The sequence below is a fragment of the Leucoraja erinacea genome, chromosome 14 (assembly GCF_028641065.1).
Source record: "Leucoraja erinacea ecotype New England chromosome 14, Leri_hhj_1, whole genome shotgun sequence".
Classification (NCBI taxonomy): domain Eukaryota; kingdom Metazoa; phylum Chordata; class Chondrichthyes; order Rajiformes; family Rajidae; genus Leucoraja; species Leucoraja erinaceus.
This window is the reverse complement of record NC_073390.1, coordinates 21,699,288-21,722,580: the sequence shown is the minus strand read 5'-3', so window position 1 is coordinate 21,722,580 and position 23,293 is coordinate 21,699,288. Positions and strand designations below refer to the sequence as shown.

The 23,293-nt window shown below is 44.7% G+C and overlaps 1 protein-coding gene across 1 annotated transcript in view; it reads right to left on the bottom strand.

Moving 5' to 3' along the window:
• The window catches only part of LOC129703376 (muscleblind-like protein 1), a 164,785-nt gene that overhangs the window by 91,095 nt on the left and 50,397 nt on the right, over positions 1-23,293 (bottom strand). The window contains 1 exon segment of the mRNA XM_055645751.1: positions 17,692-18,776. Within this exon segment, the coding sequence (XP_055501726.1) occupies positions 17,692-17,865 (174 nt within the window). The 5' untranslated portion in view covers positions 17,866-18,776.

Sequence of the window (23,293 nt, the reverse complement as noted above, 5' to 3'; positions counted from 1 at the left end):
CCTAAAAAAGCTTTAGGCTTTAGAGATTCAGCACGGAAACAGGCCCCTCGACTGCGCCGACCAGCAATCACCCCATATGCTAGCGCTATCCTACACACTAGGGACAAAGCCAAAACCTGTACCTCTTTGGAGTGTGGGAGGAAACCGGAGCACCCAGAGAAAACCCACATGGTCACAGGGAGGACGTACAAACTCAGGTAGCACCCATAGTCAGGATCGAACCTGGGTCTCTGGCGCTGCAAGGTAGCAACTCTACAGCAGTGCCACTGTGCCACCCAGGACAAGCTTTTTCCTTAAAAAACATTTGGACAGGTACATGGACAGGAACGTTTAGCTCAGTTTAGTTTATTATTGTCACTTGTGCCGAGGTACAATGAACAGCTTTTGTTGCATGCTATCCAGTCAGCGGAAAGACTATACATGATTACAATCAAGTCGACAACAGTGTACTGATACAGGATAAAGGGGAAAACGTTTAGTGCAAGATAAAGTGTCTTGTATCTGTACACTGAGGACAGCTTGATTGTAATCATGTACAGGCTTTTCGCTGACTGGATAGCACACAAGAAAGCATTGCACTGTACCTTCAAACATGTGACAATAATAAACTAAACTGTAGCAATACCTTGTTAAAACTCTGGCCTGTAATGTAATACTCAGTGTTGCATTATCAATACCTATGCATCATTTGTACAATGTCAATACCAAGTACTGCATTATTAGTTTTTGACATATTAATACTATATGCTCCTATGCCAGTGTATTATTAATCCCCCTGGTATCACAACAGTATCTGATGTGCACCAGTACATGTTGTATCTGATGTGCACCAGTACATGTTGTATTCATAACTCCTGTAAAGGGCCTGTCCCACTTTCACGCCCTAATTCACAACCTTTTTTACTCGTGGACATATTTCATCAGGCTTAAAAAAAATGCTGCAACCTACTAGATGCCACAAGTACCTATGGCTAGGATCACGACCTCCTACAACCTACCTACAACCTCCTACGACCATGCTGCGAGTACGAGTCAAGGACATATTCGGCAGACGTCTTGATTGTAATCATGTGTAGTATTTCCGCTGACTGGAAAGCACGCAACCAAATAAACTAATAATAAACAATAATCTGTACACTGTGGACGACTTGATTTAATCGGTATTTCATATTTTCCATCTTCATAATACGGGTCTTAGTGATGGAGTAGACTCAGTCAGTGGGGCTCTGAATTCGGCCAAGCTGGACTTGACTGAAACTGGAGCATAAGACATGGAGCAGAATGCTTTTCCAGCTAGGGTGGAAGATAATTTTCCAGAGTGGAAAAAATTAACATCAAATACTGGAGGGCACAGCTTTAAGGTAAAAGGCAAAGTTTAAAGGAGATGTGTGGGACAGGTATTTTACGCACAGGGTGTTGGGTACCTGGAACGCACTGCCGGGGGTGGTTTTGGTTTTACTTTAGAGATACAACATGGAAACAGATCTTTCAGTCCACTGTCCACACAGACTAACCATCACTCATACGCTAGTTCTAACTTATACATGAGGGACAATTTACAGAAGCCAATTAACTTACAAACCTGCATGTCTTTGGAATGTGGGAAGAAACCGGAGCAGCCGGAGAAAACCCACATGGTCACAGGGAGAACGTGCAAACGCTACACAGACAGCACCCGTAGTTACGATCAAACCCGGGTCTCTAGCGCTGCATGGCAGCCACTCTACCGCTGCGCAGCCCTAAGAAGTGGTGGAGGCAGATACGACGTGGCTTTTAAGAGACTTTTGAATAGGCACATGGTTGTGCAGGGAATGGAGGGATAGGGATTGCATGCAGGCAGATAAGAGTTGGTCTTGGTATCAGGCATTGTGGGGATGAAGGGTCTATTCTTGTACTGTACTGTTCTTTGTGCTATAAGTACAGAAGTACATCGTGGCACATACAAACTAGAAGGCAGAGGTTGAAGGCAAGATGGGGAGGACAAGTTTTTTTTTCAAAACATAAAATGTTGGGTGCCTGGAACACTGTCAGGGATGGCGAAGGCAAATATGATAGGGGCATTTAAGAGACTTGTAGATAGGCACGTGAATATGCTAGGAATGGAGGGTAGACACAAAATGGCGGAGTAACTCAACAGGACAGGCAGCATCTCTAGTGAGAAGGAATGGGTGACATTTCGGGTCTCGACCCGTAAAAAGAAGGGTCTCGACCCGAATTGTCACCTATTCCTTCTCTCCAGAGATGTTGCCTGTCCCGCTGAGTTACTACAGCATTTTGTGTCCACCTTCCATTTAAACCAGCATCTGCAGTTCTTTCCTACATTAGGAATGGAGGGGGATAATTCACATGCAGGCAGAGGAGATTAGTTTATCTTGGAATCATGTCCAGCATGGACATTGCGGCCCAAATGACCTGTTCATGTGCTGCACTGTTCTATGTTCTCTACCCAATGGAGCAGGTGAAAAAGCCAGTCTTAACATCTATATTTCAGGAGTGGAATCGATAAGTGTGGAGGAGTGGAGGAGTACCTGCTGGCCAAGTAGAGGTTTCAGAATTGCTATGGATAGTTCAGTTGCAGGACAAGGATATCTATGGATGTGGAGTCACAGGGGCTGAATAAGTGGCGATTAGATACAATCTAATTCACCAGTGGCGCAGACATGAGGCTGATCGGCCTTCTCTGGTTCCAACTTTTATAGCACTTAATCAGATCTCTCAACTGCATCTACAAGTGCTTCACATACAGAGAATTGCATTGAAGACCAGTGACTCTTGTTCTATAGTTGAACAAGACAGCTGTACAGGGTGACATGGTGGCACGGCAGTAAAGTTGCTGCCTCACAGTGCCAGAGACCTGGGTTCAATCCTGACTATGTGTGCTGTCTGGACGGAGTTTGTACGTTCTCACTGTGACCGCATGGGTTGTCTCTGGGTGCTCCGGTTTCCTCCCACATTCCAAAGATGTGCAGGTTTATAGGTTAATGCGCTTTGGTAAAAATTGTAAATTGTCCCTGGTGTGTAGGATAGAGCTAGTGTAAGAGGATCGCTGGTCGGCATGGACTCGACGGGCCAAAGGGCCTGGTTCTATGTTGTATCTCTAAACTAAACCTTTCTGCTCCGTCGGATTAGACAAGGGAGTTGACAATTATTTTGAGTGGTGTTTTCTGTGACAGCTAAATTTACTAATCCTTTCGAACAGTACCTTGCTCATCTTTGAGTGGTAACATGGAATCATTACTGTTGTTGAAGTCACCAGCTGATGGAGGATTTGCTGTTTTGACTAAAGAATCATCCTTTAAGTTAAACCATTGGCAGCAAGGGGAGAGAGGGGGGGGAAAGAAAGAGGGAGGGAGAGAAGGTGAGGGGGCGGGAGAGGGTGAGGGGGCGGGAGAGGGGGAAGGAGAAAAAGTGAATGAAGAGAAAGTGTAAGAGAGAAAGAGCATGAGAGCAAAAAAACAAAGAAATAAAAACAAAAAAGAGAGCAAGGAAGAAAGGAGTGCAAGAGGAGTTGAAACGGAACGGGAGAGAGGGTGGAAAGTACAGATGGAGGGGAATAAGGAGAGAGAGGGGGAATGGAGAAAGAGTAAGAGAAAAGGAGCAGGAGAAAGTGAAAGAGTGAGAAAGAATGAAAAAAAGTAGAACACCGGAAGATGGAATAAAGGAGTGTGAGAGAGTCGAAGGGAGAGGCCAGGGCTCAGTTCGCCGTAATGTACGTCAGTGTCAGTGGGTTTGTCAGGTTTACTCTCGGCTGTATTGTGCTGCAAAATGGACACAAGCAATTTACCTTTACTTATGTCCGCAGTTGGCAATAAGCAAAACAAAGTGAAAACCTATTTCAGTGGTTCATAAATGCTTTAACATTTTGGAGAAAGAATATTTGAAAGAGAAGTTAACCTGTTATTTATAGAGTCTTACTGCGAGGAAACGGGCCCATCTTGCCCAAGCCGACCAACATGCCCCATCTACACCAGTCCCACCTGCCCACGTTTGTGCCACATCCCTCTAAACCTTTCGATCCATGTACCTGTCTAGACGTCTCTTAAACGTTGTGATAGTACCTGCCTCAACTACCTCCTCTGGCAGCTCATTCCTTACTTTTGTGTAAAAAAAGTTGTTCCTAAGGTTCCTATTAAATCTTTCCCCCCCCCCTATCTGAAACCTATATCCTCTGGTTCTCGATTCCCCTACCCTGGGTAAAAGACTCTGTGCCTTTACCCTATCAATTCCGCTCACGATCCTGTCCATGATCTGATGTGTTGGGGAGTTGACATTCTTATTATTCTTTTAGCATGGGAAACTAAGATCAATAGCAATTCACTGAGGGAGCTGGAAGGTAGTTTTTGCTGGACATGCTACAAAGATCCCACAGGAGTTAACAGGAGCTAAAAGAAAAAAAAAATCTGCTTGACTGTGTGTATATTTGAGCAAGATTGCTTCAAGGGCTCAGATTAGAATAGAAACAAAGCTTACTTTGACAGGAGCGCCTATACAATTAAAGCCAGGTTGTTATGCTTGAATGTCACATTGAAGCAAATCATTATTTAATGTTGACAAAGCGTTCAGATAGGTCAGTCCTCCTAAGTGATTAAAACGCTTGTAACAGATGCCAAAAGGTATACTGTAAATAACTGTCCCTTTAATTCTTATCTCTCTCAGACACTTGAATGCCAATTGTAGATGTGTGTGTGGGGGGGGGGGGATTGTCCTCTGATTACCTATTTCAGTGTGTGTTTAAAAAAAAATGCAGCCTGGGTAATCTGAACATCTTTGTAAATTTTAATTATTCCAACCCCAAAAGCAGCCCATTCAGCCCATCAGATCCATGCAGGTAAATCCCTTCCATCACATTCTTCCCCTGACCTGTGGTCTTGCAACATTATATCTGGGTAGGTTCATTGGTCATTTAAATTGCCCCTCGTGTAGATGAGAGGTGGAATCTGTGAAGAGCTGATGGTAATGGGTAACGAATAATCTAGTTTTAGTTTTAGAGATACAGGGCAGAAACAGGCCCTTTGGCTCACCGACTCAACGCCACCAGCGCTCCCCGTACACTACTTCAATCCTACTCACTAGGTACAATTTACAGAAGCCTATTAACCTACAAACCTGCACGACCTTATAGTGTAGGATGAAACTGGAGCACCTGGAGAAAACCCATGTGGTCACTGGGAAAACGTACAAACTCCGTACAGACAGCACCTGTAGTCAGGATGGAACCCAAGGTCTCTGGCGCTGTGAGGCAGCGACTCTAGTGTAGATGAGGCATGTTGGTCGACATAGGCAAATTGGGCCGAAGGGCTTGTTTCCACGCTGTACGACTATGACTCAATGATCTCTATATCAATGGTTCAATGGAGTTCTACTGTCATGTGTGTAGTTAAACATTACATAGTGAAATTCATTTTGCATATAATGCTCACGCCTCCACATAATGCAGTATAATCAGCACTTCGGGAATATGGAAATCTCACATGCCTATGAATTCCTTTTTGCTTCTTTTGCCAGTCATTTACAATTGTATCGAGTAGAAATGTCTTCTCTTTGCCACTTACCCACACTAGAGGTAGATGACAGGTGCCAATCGACCATGTTTGAGATGTGGAAGGAAACTTCCACTTCCACTACATCTACTCCCATATCATATGATCTTATGATCCCAATTTTTCAACCACTCCCTACTCACATGGGACAATGAACCTACAAAGCCTGCAAGTAATGGGACGTGGGAGGAAACCGGAGAAAACACTCACTGTTACAGAAGGACCATGCAAACTCCACACCAAGGTCCAGATGAAACCCGGGTCACTGGTGTGTTGTAAGGCAGCAGCTGTGCCACTGGGCTTGTCTTAATCTTTCAAAGAATTATCTATCTCCACCTTAAATATATCTAATGATCTTGCTTCCACCACCTTGAGAGACAAGGAATTCCAGACATTCTCCGAGGGAAGGAATACTGATGCTCCTCAGTTCTAATTGACTTTACTTTAGAGCTAAATGCTGGAACAGGCCCTTCAACCCACCCAATCCGCGCTGACCAGTGGACACAAACACTGTCCTACACACTACAGTTGAAGTTGTGTCCTGCAATTTTTACTGAAACTAAATTAACCTACAAACCTGTTTGGAGTGTGGGAGGAAACCAAAGCACCCGGAGAAAACTCACAGGGCAACAGGGAGAAGGTACAAACTCTGTGCAGACAGCACCTGAGATCAGGATCGAACCCGTGTCTTTGGCGCTGAAAGGCAGCAACCTTATCGCTGCGCAACCGCGCCACTCTATTAAAGGGTATTTGCCAACCCAGATTACGTTATTAATAGAGGTGGCCAAAAGCACGAGTTTCTCTGGCTCTGTGTGGCAGCAACTCTACTGCTGCGCCATTGTGCCCATCTAAATCTTTCAAAGATCTGTCTCCACCTTAAATGTATTTAATGATCTTGCTTCCACCACCCTCAGGGACAAGGAATTCCAGGCATACTCAGAGGGAAATAAATTTCTATGCTCCTCAGTTCTAATTGACTGGCCCTGTTTATTTATTAACAGCGATGTCAGACAGGAGAGGCTGGGCTGTTCTCCTTCAGCAGAGAAGGTGAGAGGAGATTTGGCAGAGGTGTACAAGATCACGACTAGTTTAATTAGGGTAAGCAGAGGAAAGCTGTTCTCATTAGCAGGCGCTTGGAGGACCAGGAGACACAGGCTCACAGTGTTGAACAAGATAATACAGATGCAGACGGCTCTGGCCCTGTACTCTCTGGAGTTGAGAAGGACCTCATTGAAACTTACTGAATAGTGAAATGCCGGGATAGAGTGGATGTGGAGAGGATGTTTCCTCTCAGGATGTGGGAGAGTCTAGGCCCAGAGGGCATAACCTCAAAATAAAGGAAGTACCTACAATGGAGATGAGGAGAAATTTCTTTAAAGTCAGAGGGTAGTGAATTTGTGGAATTCATTGCCACCGACGGCAGTGGATGCCAAGTCATTGGGCATTTTTAAAGCGACGATTGACAGATTCTTGATTAGTAAAGGTGTGAAATGTTATGGGGAGAAGGCAGGAAAATGGGGTTGAGAGAGAAAGATAGATCAGCCATGATTTAATGGTGGAGGAGACTCAATGGGCCGAATGGCCTAATTCTGCTCCTATAGTTTATGAGATTATGATTAATCACTAAATCTATTTCTGCGTTTACAGCAAAATTATACCAGTGTTGCAGAACACCAACAAAAGAAAATTCCAAGTTTATGTAGGATTTAAAGCAAGATTAATTTAGGCCAATTTGATGTGCTGTGGGTGAATACAGTTCAATAGGCCAGAGAAAACATCTTAGAAATCCTTTGTTTAAAACACAAAGATTTTAGGAAGTCTTTCAAAGGATAACTATATGGATTAGCTGAAGGAATTTGGTAGAAACAAGATGCCGTAACAAATATCAGCTTGTGTGAGATAAGATGCTAGAGAGATTAACAATGAGCTCCAGTGTTGACTGGGGCTGGGTTTAGAAACCTGCCAATTATTTTCTCTCTCATGAGACTGGTACATGGACAGGATAGGTTTAGCGGGTTATGGGCCAAGCAAGGACAAGTTGTACTAATGTGGATGGGGCAGGGGGAAGTTGGGCAGAAGGGCCGATTTCCATGCTGTATAACTTCATAACTCTAAAGTCAACTGAGCCTTAGATCTGGCCATCTCAACTGTGCTGCTGGAGGATAGTCTGATGAGCAAGCCTACAGCACAATCAGTGTTTTCTATCAGGGAAAGAGCCCGCCAGTCAATGGATATAATAAAATAAAACAACAGGACATTCCTGAACTGCTGCCCTGATAAGAACAAATAATCTACAATCTTAGATCGACACAAAATGCTGGAGTAACGAGTCAGGCTACGATCTACGATCTAGTTGTTTACAGATGTGGCAAAGCTTTATAAATGAGAGTCAATAAATTCCAAATGACTAAAAAAGGCATAAAAGTCCAAAGGCAGGTTTCCTTTAAATAAAGCATTCCCTCGGTGACACAATTGCTGATTGCATGAGGGAAATATTGCAAAAACCTCTCTCTCTCTCTCCGTCCTCATTCCAGTAAATTGAATGCTTTTCAGTTCAAATTCTTCGGAAGGAGATATCAGTGCCTGGATTGCATACTTTACCATATTTGCAGCTCCGCACGTCTGCTGTGTATCCTTTGCAAAAAAAGTTGCCATCTTAGGTGTTTAGAGCGATTCTACCTCCAAACCTCTGGAATATGGGACCCATGCATAATTAAAACATCATATCATTTTGAATTTGGTCCTACGTTTCAGAAGAACCAACAATTCAAATTGCAATGTGATTTTTAAAACCTTTTCTTTGCTCCGTAGAATCTCAAAAGAAGCAATGTTGGGCGACATTGGTGCAGCGTTAGAGCTGCTGCCTCACAGCGACAGAGACACAGGTTCGATCCCGACAACGGGTGCTGGCGGTACGGAGTTTGCACGTTAGCCCTGTGACTGTGTGGGTTTCCTCCAGGTACTCCAGTTTTCTCCCACGTCCCAAAGACGTGTGGCTTTGTAGGTTAATTGTCGCTAGTTTGTGGGGAGTGGATGCGAAAATGTGGGATAGCATAGAACTAGCATGAACGGGTGATCGATGGTGGCCGTGGACTTGGTAGAGTGAAGGGCCTGTAACCATGGTGTATCTCTAAAATAAACAATGGACAAAGAGTTTCCATAGATTCTCAAGAGGACAGAGGAGCGTTGTTTGTCCCCTAGACTTTCTGCAGACTAATTTTGTTGGTCCCGTTCCCCGTTCTTTCCCCACAGTTCTGCAAATTATTTAAATATTAAGCAAATTGTTCCCTTCTGAAATTGGCTTTGCATCCATCATTCTTTCATAGATGTTTTAACAACTCAGAGCATAAAAAGAAGTAGAAAGAATCTTGACTGGTTGCATCATGGCTTGGTATGGCAATTCTAACCTAAACCAACAGAATATTACATTCCTCTTTCACTGGCATGGACTGTTTTTCCAATCGTGTATTTTTGCACTGATGTCTTGTTTTGTTTTTATAAAGTCTTCCTCATTTTATTTTCTTGTACAATTTGTATAATTTATGGTTGTTTTGTGCATCGGAGAGTCACAGAGTTATACATTATGGAAACAAGCTCTTCGGTCAAACTTGTCCATACCGACCAAGATGCCCTATACAAGCTAGTCCCATTTGCACATGTTTGGCCCATACCTCTTTCCTATCTACGTACCTCTCCAAATGTCTTTTAAAGGGCCTGTCCCACTAGGCAATTTTTTTCGGAGACTGCCGGCATCATTGACTGACGTATCAGGTCATCGAAACATTTGCGGCGTGATGACGCATGACGCGTGGTGTTTCCTCAAGTGTCGCAACATTTCTTTTGTCGCCGCTGGATTTTGAAATGTTCAAAATCTTTCGGCGACACTGACATGACGCCGGCAGTCGTCAAAAAAAAAATCGCCAAGTGGGACTGGCCCTTAAATGTGTTGTCTGAGTTTGTATGCCTGTGATGCTGTTCCAAGCAAGATTTCCATTCTACCTGTACTTCACCATACTCATGCATAGGACAATAAACTCAACTTGACTTGGTTTGAAGTATTTCCCCATACTATCCGGAGTATTTGGCCAACCACATGAAACTTGTGCCCTCAGGTCATTAGTTTCTCCACTCTTGGGAATACTTTTGCTGATCAAACCCCTTCAAGCATTTGCGCTCCTTTCTAAAGTGTCCTCTAACTTTCTCAGAGTTTATCTCTTACGACGACTCAATTACAGGAATGGCAGAACGTGGTTAACTTATTTGACCTTTGCCACCGGCAACTAGGGAGTTTGAATTCCATTAATTAAGTAACTGGAGATTTAAAAGCCTAGTCTCAGTAATCGTGACTGATTGTCAAAATATCCGGTTTACTAAAAGTCTTTCAGGACAGGAAATTGCGTAGTCCTTAACCAGTCTATCCTTCATGTGACTCCATATTAAAGTTGGATGTCAAAGGGAGATGCTGCACAGAGAAATACATCGGCCCATCGAGTGTTCACTGACTATCAACCAGCCAGTCACACTAAACTTGTATTAAACCTGCACCCATTTCTCCTGCCATTCCAGGTTCAGTTTCTTTCCACCTGTTATCAGGCAAATGAACAATGCAACCAACAACTAAAGCCTGGTTCTGAGCTGCTATCTACCTCATAGGAGACCCTCGGACTATCTTTAATCATACCTTTCTGGACTTTATTTTGCACAAAACGTTATTCACTTTATCCTATATCAGTATACCGTGGATGGCTCGATTTGTAATCATGTATAGTCTTTCCACTGATAAGACACAAAAAGCGTAAGAAGAGTAACTCAGCAGGACCGGCAGCATCTCTGGAGAGAAGGAATGGGTGACATTTCGGGGGCCAGACCCTTCTTCAGTCTATCCAGTTCAGCTGACTGGATACCATGCAACAAAAAAGCTTTTCACTGTACCTCGGTACGTGTGACAATAAACTAAACTATCTTACCCCTTTCCCATCCCCTTCCATTTATATCCCTTCCTGTAGCTTTCCATTTCATTCCTCGTCTATCCCTACCTGGCACCCTTTTGCCACCTTTTCGTCTCATCCTTTGCCACCTACTCCACCCATCTGTCAATTACCCCCTTACCTGTATCCACCTATCACTCGCCAGTCTATCCCACTCCCATTGTCCAGTGTTCTCCCTCCCCCACCTTCACCAGTCTGAAGAAGTGAGCTCGAAACGTGCTCTGTCCAGTTCCCTTCACAAGTGATGCCTGACCTACTAAGTTCCTCCAGCACTTTGCGGTTTACTCAAGATTCCAGCGTCTGCAGTTCCTTGTGCCTTCAAACCTCCATTTACCTTATTTTTCCACTCTTCCCACATTCGTATCAGTTTTCCAAGATTCTACACCCACACACCAGGGGCAATTTACAGTGGCTAATTAAGCTACCAGCCTGTAATTCTTTGGCACGTGGGAGAGAAACAGGAACACCCCGGGCAAAACCATGCAATCACAAGGAGAACGTGCAAACTCCACGCCCAGAGCACAGCAGGTCAGGACTGAAACCCAGTGACACAAAGAACGGTAGATGGTGAAATCTTGAGCAAAACACAAAGCACTGGAGGAACACAGCTGGTCAGGCAGCATTATTAGACTTTAGAGATACAGGATAGAAACAGGCCCTTCAGCCCATTGAGTCTGCGCTGACCAATGATCACCCCGTACACTAGCACAACCCTACACGAGGGACAATTTACAATTCACGCAAGCCAAATAATCTACAAACCCATGCGGCTTTGGAATGTGGGAACACCCGGAGAAAACCCTTGCGGCCACCGGGAGAATGGACAAACAATACAGACAATATCCGTAGTCAGAATTGAACGCAAGTCTCTGGTGCTGTAAAGCAGCAACTCAACCGCTGCCCCCACTGTATCTGTGGAGGAAATGGGGTCTGCGCCTGAAGGGGCCCAATTTAAACCCAATCCCTCTGCAGATTAGTTTCACTTAGTTCAGAGATAGCGTGGAAACAGGACTCACCAAATCCATGTAGACCATCGCTTGTTCACACTAGTTCTACATTATTCCACTTTCTCACCAACTCCCTCCACATCAGGGGCATTTTTATTTATTTTTTTATTTTTGCAGAGGTCAATTAAGCTACAAACCCACAAGTCTTTCCGATGTGGGAGGAAATTAGGGCACCCGGAGGAATCCCATGCGGTCACGGGAGAACGCAGACAGCACCCGACATAGGATCGAACTTGGATCTCTGGCGCTGTGAGGTAATGGCTCCACCAGCTGCGCTATTGAAGTTGGCCAACGGCGGTAGAGTTGCTGCCTCACAGCGCCAGGACCTGGGTTCCATCCTGACTACGGGTGCTGCCTGTATGGAGTTTGCACGTTCTCCCTCAGAGCGACAGGATCTTAGTGTTAAGTGTTAAGAGATTTCCGACTTTCTCTGACTTTTGTTGGCAAAACATATGGAAAATCATCAGTAGCTCCATAGCCGAAGCTATATTTTTAACATGGTGAAACGACTTTGCTGGCTTCGTTCTACTGTTTTCATAGCAGACTGCCCCTCCTCCCACTGACTCATTTGCTTCTTGCTTTTAGGAGCTGGATATCATTTAGGAGATGGAATCCTGGCTTGAAATTGCTGAGAATATCAGTTACCTTGGGAGCCAGAAGCCAGGATGAGCTGGCCTTTGGAAGGGAGGGGCCGAAAAAAAGGCGAATGGATCTGAGCCCAACGTTCCATACACAATAGGCATGAAACATATCTTGGCAATTTTTACTAAATGGACTCAGGACAGATCTGCAAGCAAAAGCAATCTTCATTTATAATCTTTGTAATCTTATAATCACAAGGATGTTACCAGGAAGGGAAGTCTTGAGTTGTAAGGAGGCAATCAATAGGCCATGACTTTTTCCCCCCTGGAATATAGGATGACCTTATAAAGATATGAAATCAAGAAATACATAGATATAGTGAATGATCACAGTCTATTTTAGTTCAGTTTAGAGATATGGCAAAGAAACAGACTTACTCCACTGTCAGAGTGAGGCCTAACACGTTGGAGGAACAGCACCTCATATTGAGTTTGGGCAGCTTACAGCCCAATGGTATGAATATTGATTTCTCTAATTTCAGGTAACCTTTCCTCCCTCTCCATCCTTCAGCATCCTAATTGTCCTGCTAGTTTCACTGTCATCCTACTCAGTTTCACTGTCCGTATCCCTTCTTTATTACCTCTTCCACAGCCAACAATGGACCATTGTGGGCTCCACCTTTCCTTTATGATCTCGCTGGCTTTGATTGGTTCTTTTCATACATTTCATTCATTTGTTCCTTGTACCTTTTCATTCCTCTAGTTTTCCTCTCCCCTGACTTTCATTCTGAAGATGGGTCTCGACCGAAAATGTCACCTATTCCTTATCTCCAGAGATGCTGCCTGACCCGCTGAGTTACTCCAGCATTTTGTGTCCATCTTCGAAAGAAACAGACCCTTCGGCCCACTGAGTCGACGCCGACCATCGATCACCCGTTCATACTAGTTCTACGTTATCCCACTTTGTCATCCACTCCCTTCACATTAGGTGGGTAATTTTACAGTAGGCCAATTAACCTACAAACTCCGCACGTCTTTAGGACATGGTTGAAAAGCAGAGCACCCGGAGAAAAATCCACGCGATCGCAGGGAGAACATGCAAACTCCACCAACAGACAGCATCCGCAGTCAGGATTGAACTCTGGCCTCTGCGGTTGTGAGGCACAATTTCTACCAGCTGAACCACTGTGTTCATGTTCATGTTATAGGGGCAGAATTAGGCCATTCGGCCCATCAGGTACGAGATTCAGAACACCTTTGCCAAGGTGAGTTGGAGTCAGATTCTTTCCTGAAAGTTGCTTTCGACTTTAGAGATACAGTGCAGAAACAGGCCCTCCGGCCCCAATCAGCTATCACCCGATATACTAGCACTATACTATACACTAGGGACAATTTACAATGCCAATTAATCTACTAACCATAAGTCTTTGGAGTGTGGTAAGAAACCGGACCACCTCGAAAAATTGGACGTGGTCACAGGGAGAACGTACGAACTCATACATACAGACAGCACCTGTAGTTAGGATCGAACCCGGGTCTCTGGCACTGTAAGGCTGCGACTCTACCGCTGTGCCACCGTGCCACCCTTTAACTGTGCTCTGCAGCTACCCAAGCTGTTTTACTCAGTGAAGGCACCAAAACCAAACTAAACTGTGATCATTCACTATCTGTGTACCGAGTGATTTTATATACCTCTATAGTTCAGAAGTAAAGCCTTGGAATTTTAAATTACATTTTTGATTGAACATAAAACATCCAAAGCTTCACTTTGGAGGACCACAGTGTTTGAAATTGAAATAAATATTCCTGGAATGGTGACATATTTAGCAGAATTTGACAGCAAGTGTCAAGAAATGTTTCCGTCAGTCTGTGCATTTACGATGTACACTCCTACTTCCTAGCCTAACCTTTAGGCAAAGACTTGTGCTTTCTGTCCATTCTCTGTAGGCCATTTACCCTCATACAGTGTAGAAACAGGCCCTTGGACCCAACTAGCCCTCATCGACCAACATGTCCCATCTTTACTAGTCCCACCTGCCTACGTTTGGCCTATATCCCTATCCAATTACTTGTCTAAATGTCCTATCCAATTACCTGTCTAAATGTTTCTGAAATGTTGCGATAGTCCCCGACTCAACTATCTCCTCTGGCAGCTTGTTACATACGCCCACCTACGTGTGAAAAAGTTGCCTGCCAGGTTCCTATTACATTGTTTCCCCTTCACTTTAAACCTATGTTCTCTGGTCTCGATTCCCCTACTCTGGGCAAGAGACTTTGTGCGTCTGCCCGATCTATTCTTCTCATGATGTTGTACATTTGTTAAAGAAGTCTGCTTCTGATTTTGCCAGCTGGAACATTAGGAAAAAGCGTATGGATGGCTACTAGGAAAAATAGGCAAAGACTCTTTTAATAATACATCAGTATTTCCTATTGAAGTGTTCCAGTTTTATGTTAAAAACTATATGGCCGGGAAGCAAGTCTACTAACTCCACATGTATCATAGAATCTTAAAATTAATTTTAATTTAGTTTAGAGATACAGTGTGGAAACTAGCCCTTCGACCCACCCTGTCCGCATTGACCAACTCGTAAATTAGTTCTATCCTACACACTAGGGACAATTTACAGAGGCCATTAAACCTGCAAACCTGCTCATCTTTGGAGTGGTGGAAGAAACCGGAGCAGGCAGAGAAAACCCACGCTGTCACGGGGAGAACGTACAAACTCCGTACAGACAGCACCTGTGGTCAGGATCAAACCCAGGTCTCTGGCATTGTGAGGCTGCAACTCTACCGTTGTGCCACTGCTCTTCACCACTGTGCCACATCCTATGGTTATGCCACAGAGGGTGGCTATTCTGCCCATCCAGCTCCTAGTTGAGCCATCGATTAACATAAAATTTTCCAATTTTTGATTGAACATTGAATTCTCGAATTTTAGGCTGAACATCGAATTTTCCAATTTTAGATAACCTCCAACCAACCCCTCTCTACCCCCCCCCCCCCCCCCCCCACAGTGTTGACCTATTACCTGCCACACTTTCTTTTTCCAGCTTTCTTCTCCCCCCTACAATCAGACTGAAGAAGGGTTTTGACCCGAAAAGATACCTATCCACGTTCCCCAGAGGTGCTGCCTGACCTGCTGAGTTACTTCAGCACTTTGTGTTCTTTCAAGATATTTCATTATACCTGTACCTCAAAGTACTAGTGCATATATAACAATAAACGTGACTTAACAGACAACACCCAAGGTCAGATTGAACCCGGGTTTCTAATGCTGTGAGGCGGTGGCTCTACCATTGCACCGTTGTGCCAAGATCATGTGTTGCATTGTATTTAAAACATATTCACTTTTTGTTTTCCATATTTATGAATAATATGGTAAATAAATGGTAATATTTACTAATAGATGGATATTTGTCCATCCATGTTCCTTAAATAGTAATCCCATTCTCATATTTATTTTACTTGGAGCCTATTCTCCTCCATACCACCCAATCTCTCTTTAATTCTTTTGAGAATTATTCTACTAGCAATACCTGACAATGTGGGAGGAATTGGCAAAAACGTGTCAGTCATGGGAGCAACTCATCAAATCAAGGCAAGAAACCCACACAATTCAAATATTAGAGGGCATAGCTTTAAGGTTAAAGGTGATGTGCAGGGCAAGTATTTTTTATACAGAGGGTGATGGGTGCCCGGAACGTGCTGCCGGGGATGGTGATGGAGGCAGATATACGATAGTGGCTTTTAAGAGGCCTTTGAATAGGCAATTTGATGAGGGCCCTGTTTCCATGCTGTAGGTTGTTTGGAGTATTGTGTGTAGTTCAGGTCATCTGATTACAGGAATGATGTGGCGGCTTTGGAGAGGGTGCAGAAGAGGTTTACAAGAATGATGCCTGGATTAGAGGGTATTGGCAACAAGGAGAGGTTCGACAGACTTGGATAGATTTCTCTTGAACGCTATAGTTTGATGGGCGACCAGATAGAAGTATCTAAAATTAAGAGAGGTATAGATAGTGTAGACCATCAAAACCTTTTTGCCAGGCTGGAAATATCAAATGCTAAAGGCCATAAAATAAAAGGGGCAAAGATTAAATTAGTTGTCCTGGGCTAGACTTTTTTATTTTATTTTTACACAGAGGGTGGTGGGTGCCTGGAACGCACTGCCAGATAGTGGTGGAGGCAGATACGGCATGACGTTTAAGAGGTTTTGGATGGGCACATAACCTCCATTCATTGCTGACATTCATCAGGGCTGAAATGCTTTGACTACCACCAATCTACCTTTCCCTCATTTCTCTCCTGTACAGGAGCCTGAAAACCGTGACCCGCAGCTTCAAGAATGGACATTGCCCAGTCCATCAGGAGTACTGCCCTCCGCACCATCAAAGGAATCTACAGGAGGCGCTGCCTCAAAAAGGCAGCCAGAGTCATCAGAGACCCACACCACCCTGCCCGTACTCTCATTTCACTCTTACCATAGTGACGAAGGTACAGGCACCTGAAAACTGATCACCAGGTTCAAGAATAGCTTCTTCCCAACAACCATCAGACTCTTTGAAAACTACACTGGGTTACTCAAGCACTTTGTGTTATTTTTAGTAAACTATCTTTCGTTGTACTACTTTGGGTTTTTTTCTTGCACTAGTATGGGGGATATTAATATAGTGATTTTTTTTAATTACATATTATCTATGTGCATTTTATTTACAGGCCTGTTATGCTGCTACAAGTAAGAATTTGATAGTTCCGTTCTTGGTACATATGACATTTAATCACTCTTGACTCCTAATCGTTACTTTCCTGCACCAATCTCACATTCTATTATTTCTTTAATATCTGTAAACGTTGGTGTTTTAAAGTTCTCATTCAGCTAGAGTGAAATGGAGCTCATTGTGTTTTCTAGACTTTTGATTCTCTTTGGTTGATGCACACTCTGGAGACAGCAAGACCAATGTCTAGTTAACATAATCTAGCCATTCACTTCAGTGATCATAAGTTCATGAGTCATAGAATCAGAATAGGAGCATTTTGCCCATCGAGTCTACTCTGCCATTCCATCATGGCTGATCTATCTCCCCCCCTTAACCCCATTCTCCTGCCTTCTCCCCATAACCTTTGCCATCCCAACTAATCAAAAATCCGTCAATCTCTGCTTTAAAAATACCTCCACTTGCATCTGTGGCAATTAATTCCACAGATTCACAGCTAAAGAAATCCCTCCTCAACTCCTATCTAAAGGTACACCCTTTATATTCTGAGGCTGTGCCCTCTGGTCCTCGACTCGCCCACTAGTGGAAACATCCTCTCCACATCCACGCTATCCAGGCCTTTCACTATTCTGTGCCATGACATGGAAACCTCATTTGGTAAAGCATAGCATAAACAGTGACTCATCTGCAAAAGAATCAACATTTTATATCACAGCCAATTTATCTTGATACTCAGGCAGAGTGCAAGAGCTCATCATTATCCCGAGTACGGGACGTTATGTCTAGCACACACACACACATGACAGTATAATACACTCACTCGTAACGCGCGCAAATCAACGAAGGCCATTTCCACACTTACTTTCAGCGAGTCAAAGCAGGCGATGACGCGTCCGTTTTCTACCTGACAGCTTTTGGAAGGGTGGGCAAATTTACATTCCGTGTCTGGACGCGAGCAGGTGCCTCTTTGGAATTCCCGGCACACTTCCAGCGTCAGCCATTTTGTGTCGCGGATCTGGGCCACGCTGACAGCCATGTTTGTGAATGAACAGACGGTCGAGATATATCCCAGGAGTAAAATCTATCAGGCAGACTGCGGTGCAATGAGGGTCGGTCAAAGAAAACTCTGCGGTGGTTTGGCGGGAGAATAAAAGACCACGCTTTGCGTTTCGAAGGCTTTTCCGCTGTAAAGATCACCACGTTTAAGTTTCCCCTCAGAGAAATCTCCTTGCATTGGAGAGGCCAGATGCTCTTGAAGTGAGTAAATTCAATTTAAGACAAAATGTTCTCTTTTCTTTTTTTATTCCGGCCGGAAAACGGCAAGTTGATGCGGGTCGGAAACAAGGACCGTGTGGAACTCTCAGTAATACATTCCGTTTTGAATTCGGTGAGTTGGGACAAGCTTTCTGCTGTGTGTGAGTTGCCCAGTGCAGCAATCCAAAGACACAATATCGAACCAGCTGAGTTAACAAGTGGTGAGTGCGATCGATATCGGTGAATCTGCCACTCCAACTGCAGTGATTTCAACCAATCGTCTTTTCTCCTTCAAGTGTTGTCGTTCCCTCGATTTGTTTCAAGTAGGTCTTTCCAGCAGAGTTGGGTTTTTTAGTTTGTAAAGTTATAATTCTTTGTTCGTTACAGTAACACAGCAAGAGGTGAAATGCCAGCCTGAAATATTGTGAACTGGCTGGCCTTCACTCTACTTCTCTCTCCCTCTCTCCCTCTATGTCCCTCTCTCTTTTAAGGTGGGAATGAAGGGGAAAGGGGTGGGGGTGAAGGGGAGGACAGGGGTGGGGAAGGGGCGGATAATTGTACTAAAGCTGGAGGGGGTTTGGATGTGCAGTTGACGCAGTCTAGCTGGTAGCAAGCAAGGCAAAAAAGCAGAGACTGCCCTAGAAGCTGTTCCAAGCAGAAGAGTTTCCAGGAAAGGCACTTTTCAGTACCAACCTGTAGGAGAAAGAGATATATCAACATTTTACCAACCAGCATTGAACTCCTATCTCACACAAAGAAACCAAGGAAATTAAATAAAACCTTCGTGTGTCAAGATGGAAGTAACATGCAATGGCAAGTCTACCTGCATACGTGGCAAAACCGCACACAAATACCTAGAGAGCAGCACGGTGCAGCCGGCTATTGAGCATTTGATTATACAGTAGAGGTTCGATTCTCCCACCCAGTGAAGCAATGCATGAGACGGAGATGAGAATCAGGGAGAGTTTGCAGCCATATTCAGGGCAGGAAGCCAATAGTGTGGGCTGACTGTCACTTGAAAGGACGCGCCTGCAAGACACACACACGCTGCCGTGCAGCAAGCGCAGAGGACCTCTCTCAGGTGCAGCAAGACCGCTGTGTTCCCCCCTCCATCCACCTAACATGCGGTTAGCGGATTAATCCCGGTTAGTGTTTCACCAGCTTCTTGCAAGAGCCAAAGCACCTGCAGAATGTCTCTCATACACACGCACACGCACACACACACACACACCTGGGCTCACTGGAATTTAGTAGGATGAGGGGGATCCTCGTTGAATCTTACCGAATTGTGAAATGGCTTGGATAGAGGATGTTTCCACTTGTGGGAGAGTCTAGGACCAGAGGCACAGCCTCGGAATAAAAGGACTTTCGAAAGGACAAGAAGGGATTTCTCTAGCCATAGGACGGTGGATTTCCAGAATTCATTACTACAGAAGGATGTGAAGACATTGAGTTTTTTTAAAGTGGAAAGGGACAGATTCTTGAATAGCAAGGGTGTCAAAGGTTATGAGGAGAAGGCTGGAGAATGGGGTTGAGAAGGCAAGATACATCAGGCATGATGGAATGGCAGAGTAGACTCGATGGGCCGAATGGCCTAATTCTGCTCCTGCAACTTATGAACACATATACACACTCATGCAAACCCAACACGTGCACACTTGTGCCCACATTAATTGCTCATACAAACACTGGCACACCATTGAACACACGGCTTTACATGTGCACACACATTCACCCACACTTGTACATTCATGCACGCTTACACTCTTATGCTAAAGAAAAGACACAAAGTGCTGGAGTAACACAGCGAGTCAGGCAGCATACCCTGGCGAACATGAATAGGTGACATTTCTTGTTGGGCCCCATCAAATATATGTGTATAGAAATATATTCTATGGTATATGGACAGTCTGATCTGATCTGTATTTATGCCTACAATATTCTGTTGTGCTGCAGCAAGCAAGAATGTCATTGTCCTATCTGGGACACATGACAATAAAACTCTCTTGACTTGACTCTTCAGTCTGATTGTATTGGAGAGGGGAGGGAGAAAGTTTGAAAAGAGAGGTGGGTGTAGGATCCACCTATCACTTGCTGGCTTTGTCCTGACCTCTCCTATCTTTCAGCTTTCTGGAGCCCCCGACCCTTAACGTTCATCTATCCGTGTTCTCCAGAGATGCTGCCTGACCAGTGAGTTACTCCAGCACTTTGTGTCTTTTTCTTTTGGCAAACCAGCGTCCTTGCGTCGGTACTCTCGCGCACACACACGCGCACGCCTCTTACACGCATGCACATGTGCAGCACACGCGAGTGCACCCACGCATGCTGTCAGGCATGCACGAGCACACACACACACACAATAGGTCAAGCTGAACTCTGCAGAGACTGCAGTTAACTTGGCAATGAGCTGCAGTGCTGGCTCAATGCAGCTTCTACCGTCGGCAATGAATGGGAGAGAGAGGGAGACGGGGATCGCTGTGAATGCTGCATTCTCTTCCCTCTGGCCCACACCCTGTCCCACAGCCCACCCACCCACCAACCCCCTCCCTCTCCCCCCTCCATTCTCCAAACTAACCCCCAAAAACCAACTCGGCATCCAGTTCCTGGCACAGACTGATGACGGTACATCGGTTTATAAACTGCTCCATTCAGCCAAATGGCCTTTTTTCCCTCAATACATCACAGCCAAGTCAGATATTAACAAAAGCTGCCTTTTATGGTGACCTCTTTTTTTTTCCACAGTCGAAGTTCATGTTAAACGGGGAACAGAGGAATCACAGTGATGTCTGTCTGTCTGACAAATCCAAGCTCTGTCAAGGTAAAATGTGATTCCATTACAGCAGCATTATAAATTAAGCAAGGCAGCTGATTTTAGCAAAGCTCTGTGACTTCAACCCCATCCCCGCACCACCCTTAACATGCCGACCGTGTGCTCTGTGACCGCGTGCCTCTACAGTAGGATAGGGACTATGATTCTACAGGTCTGGACCCAGTTATTCCAGAGGTGCGAGTTCGAATCCCATCACTGCAACCAGGCCAGTTAAATTCAGGCAGCACAATGGCGCAGCCGGTAGAGCCACTGCCTCGCAGCGCCCGAGACCCGGGTTTGATCCTGATCTCCAGTGCTGTCTGTGTGTGGAGTTTGTAGGTTCTCCCTGTGTTCGCGTGGGTTTCCTCCAGGCGCTCTGGTTTCATCCCACATCTCAAAGACGTGCGGGTTTCTTGGTTAACTGGCCCTCTGTAAATTGCCCCCCGTGTGCAGGGTGTGGATGAGAAAGTGGGATAACATAGAACCAGTGTGAATGCGTTGGTTGGTGCGGACTCGGTGGGCCGGAAGGCCTGTTTCCAAGATGTATCCTTCAATTACAATTTTAAAAACATTAAATGGACAGTTTATTCCCAGCTGTTACCAGGCAACTGAATAATTCTATCCCCAACTGGAGAGCGGTCCTGACCTATCATCCATCTCATTGGAGACCCTCAGACTATCTTTAATTAGACTTTATCTTGCACTACAAGGTATTCCCTTTATCATGTATCTGTACACTGCAAATGATTTGATTATAATCATGTATAGTCTTTCCACTGACTGGATATTATGCAACAAAACAGCTTTTCATTCAATACATGTGACAATAAACAAACCTAAACTAAATTTACCCCTCAAAAAAAGATGCCGAACTGTTATAAAAACAGTCTGGTGCATGAAAAGAAGCCTAGATGATGAAAAAAAGCCTTGATGATGAAAAGAAGCCTAGATGATCTATGACTCCATAGCAACCGTGGCATTTGATTCTTAATTGCAGCCTCAACTTATGGGCAATTCGGGTTGAGCAATAAATGCTGGCAAGGTCCACATCATGGGAGTAAAGAGATGAAATAAAAAACACAGTTGAAGGCACAATAGATTAGATGTTTCCATGTGTTATTGACAGTGGATCTCCCAAACAACCCTACACTGAAGAAGGGTTCTGACCCGAAACGTCACCCATCCTTTTCCCCCAGAGTTGCTGACTGACCCGCTGAGTTACTCCAGCACTTTGTGCCTATCTTCGGTATAAACTATCATTTGCGGCTCCTTTCTACAAACTCTACACCAAGGATAGACACAAAATGTTGGTGTAACTCAGCGGGTCAGGCAACATCTCTGGAAAAAACGGATAGGTGACATTTCGGGTCAGGACCCTTCTTTGGACTGATTGCCAGTGGAGGGGGGGGGGGGGCAAAAGCGGGAAAAGGGAGGTGGGGGTGAGATCCACCTATCACTCGCCAGTCTGAAGAAGGGTCCCGATTCAAAAGCTATCCATGTTCTCCAGAGATGCTGCCTGACCCGCTGAGTTACTCCAGCATTGTGTGTCCATTTTTGGTATAAACCTGCATCTGCAGTTCCTTTTTATCACATTGCTTTGAAGAGACTTTAAACGACGAACACTAAACCACAGCCAATAATCAATGCTCACCCATAAGAAAAGGAAAGGTTTGGAAGGATGTGGGTCAAATGTGCCAAATGGAACCAGTGTCTTGGTCAGTATGGACGAGTTGGGTCGAAGGGCCTGTTCTCATGGCTGAATGACTCTATACTCTGAGATAGTGAGAACATGTTCCTATGCTGTGCCAGGTCTAGACAGTTAGTTCCCAAAACCCCCCCAGATTCTGCCACTCACTCACATGGTAGGGGGAATTTCACAGCACCCAATTAACCTACAAGCTTGCACGTCTTCCGGATGTGGCGTTAAACCGGAGCTCCCGGAGGAAACACACGCGGTCACAGGGAGAACATGCAAACTCCACACAGACAGCACCTGAGGTAAGGGTCAAACCGGATCTCGGACGTTGTGAGGCAGCGGCTCTACCAGCTGCGCCATTGTGCAGCCAATAGAATAGATAAAAAGGCAATTGTTTATAGATGCTTCATGCTGCCTCGGCAAGGCCACCAGCATAATTAAGGGCCAGGCTCACTCCGGTCACTCCCCCCTCCCCCCTCTCCCATTAGACAAGAGGTACAAACATCTGAATATGCTTATCTCCAGATTCAGGGACAGTTTCTTCCCAGCTGTTATCAGGCAACTGAGCCATCATATCACCAACTAGAGAGTGGTTCTGATCACCGATCTGCCTCATGGGAGGATCTTCAAACAATCTTTAATTGGACTTTACTGGTCTTTATCTTGCACTAAATGTTATTTTCTTGATCCAGTATTTGTTCGCTG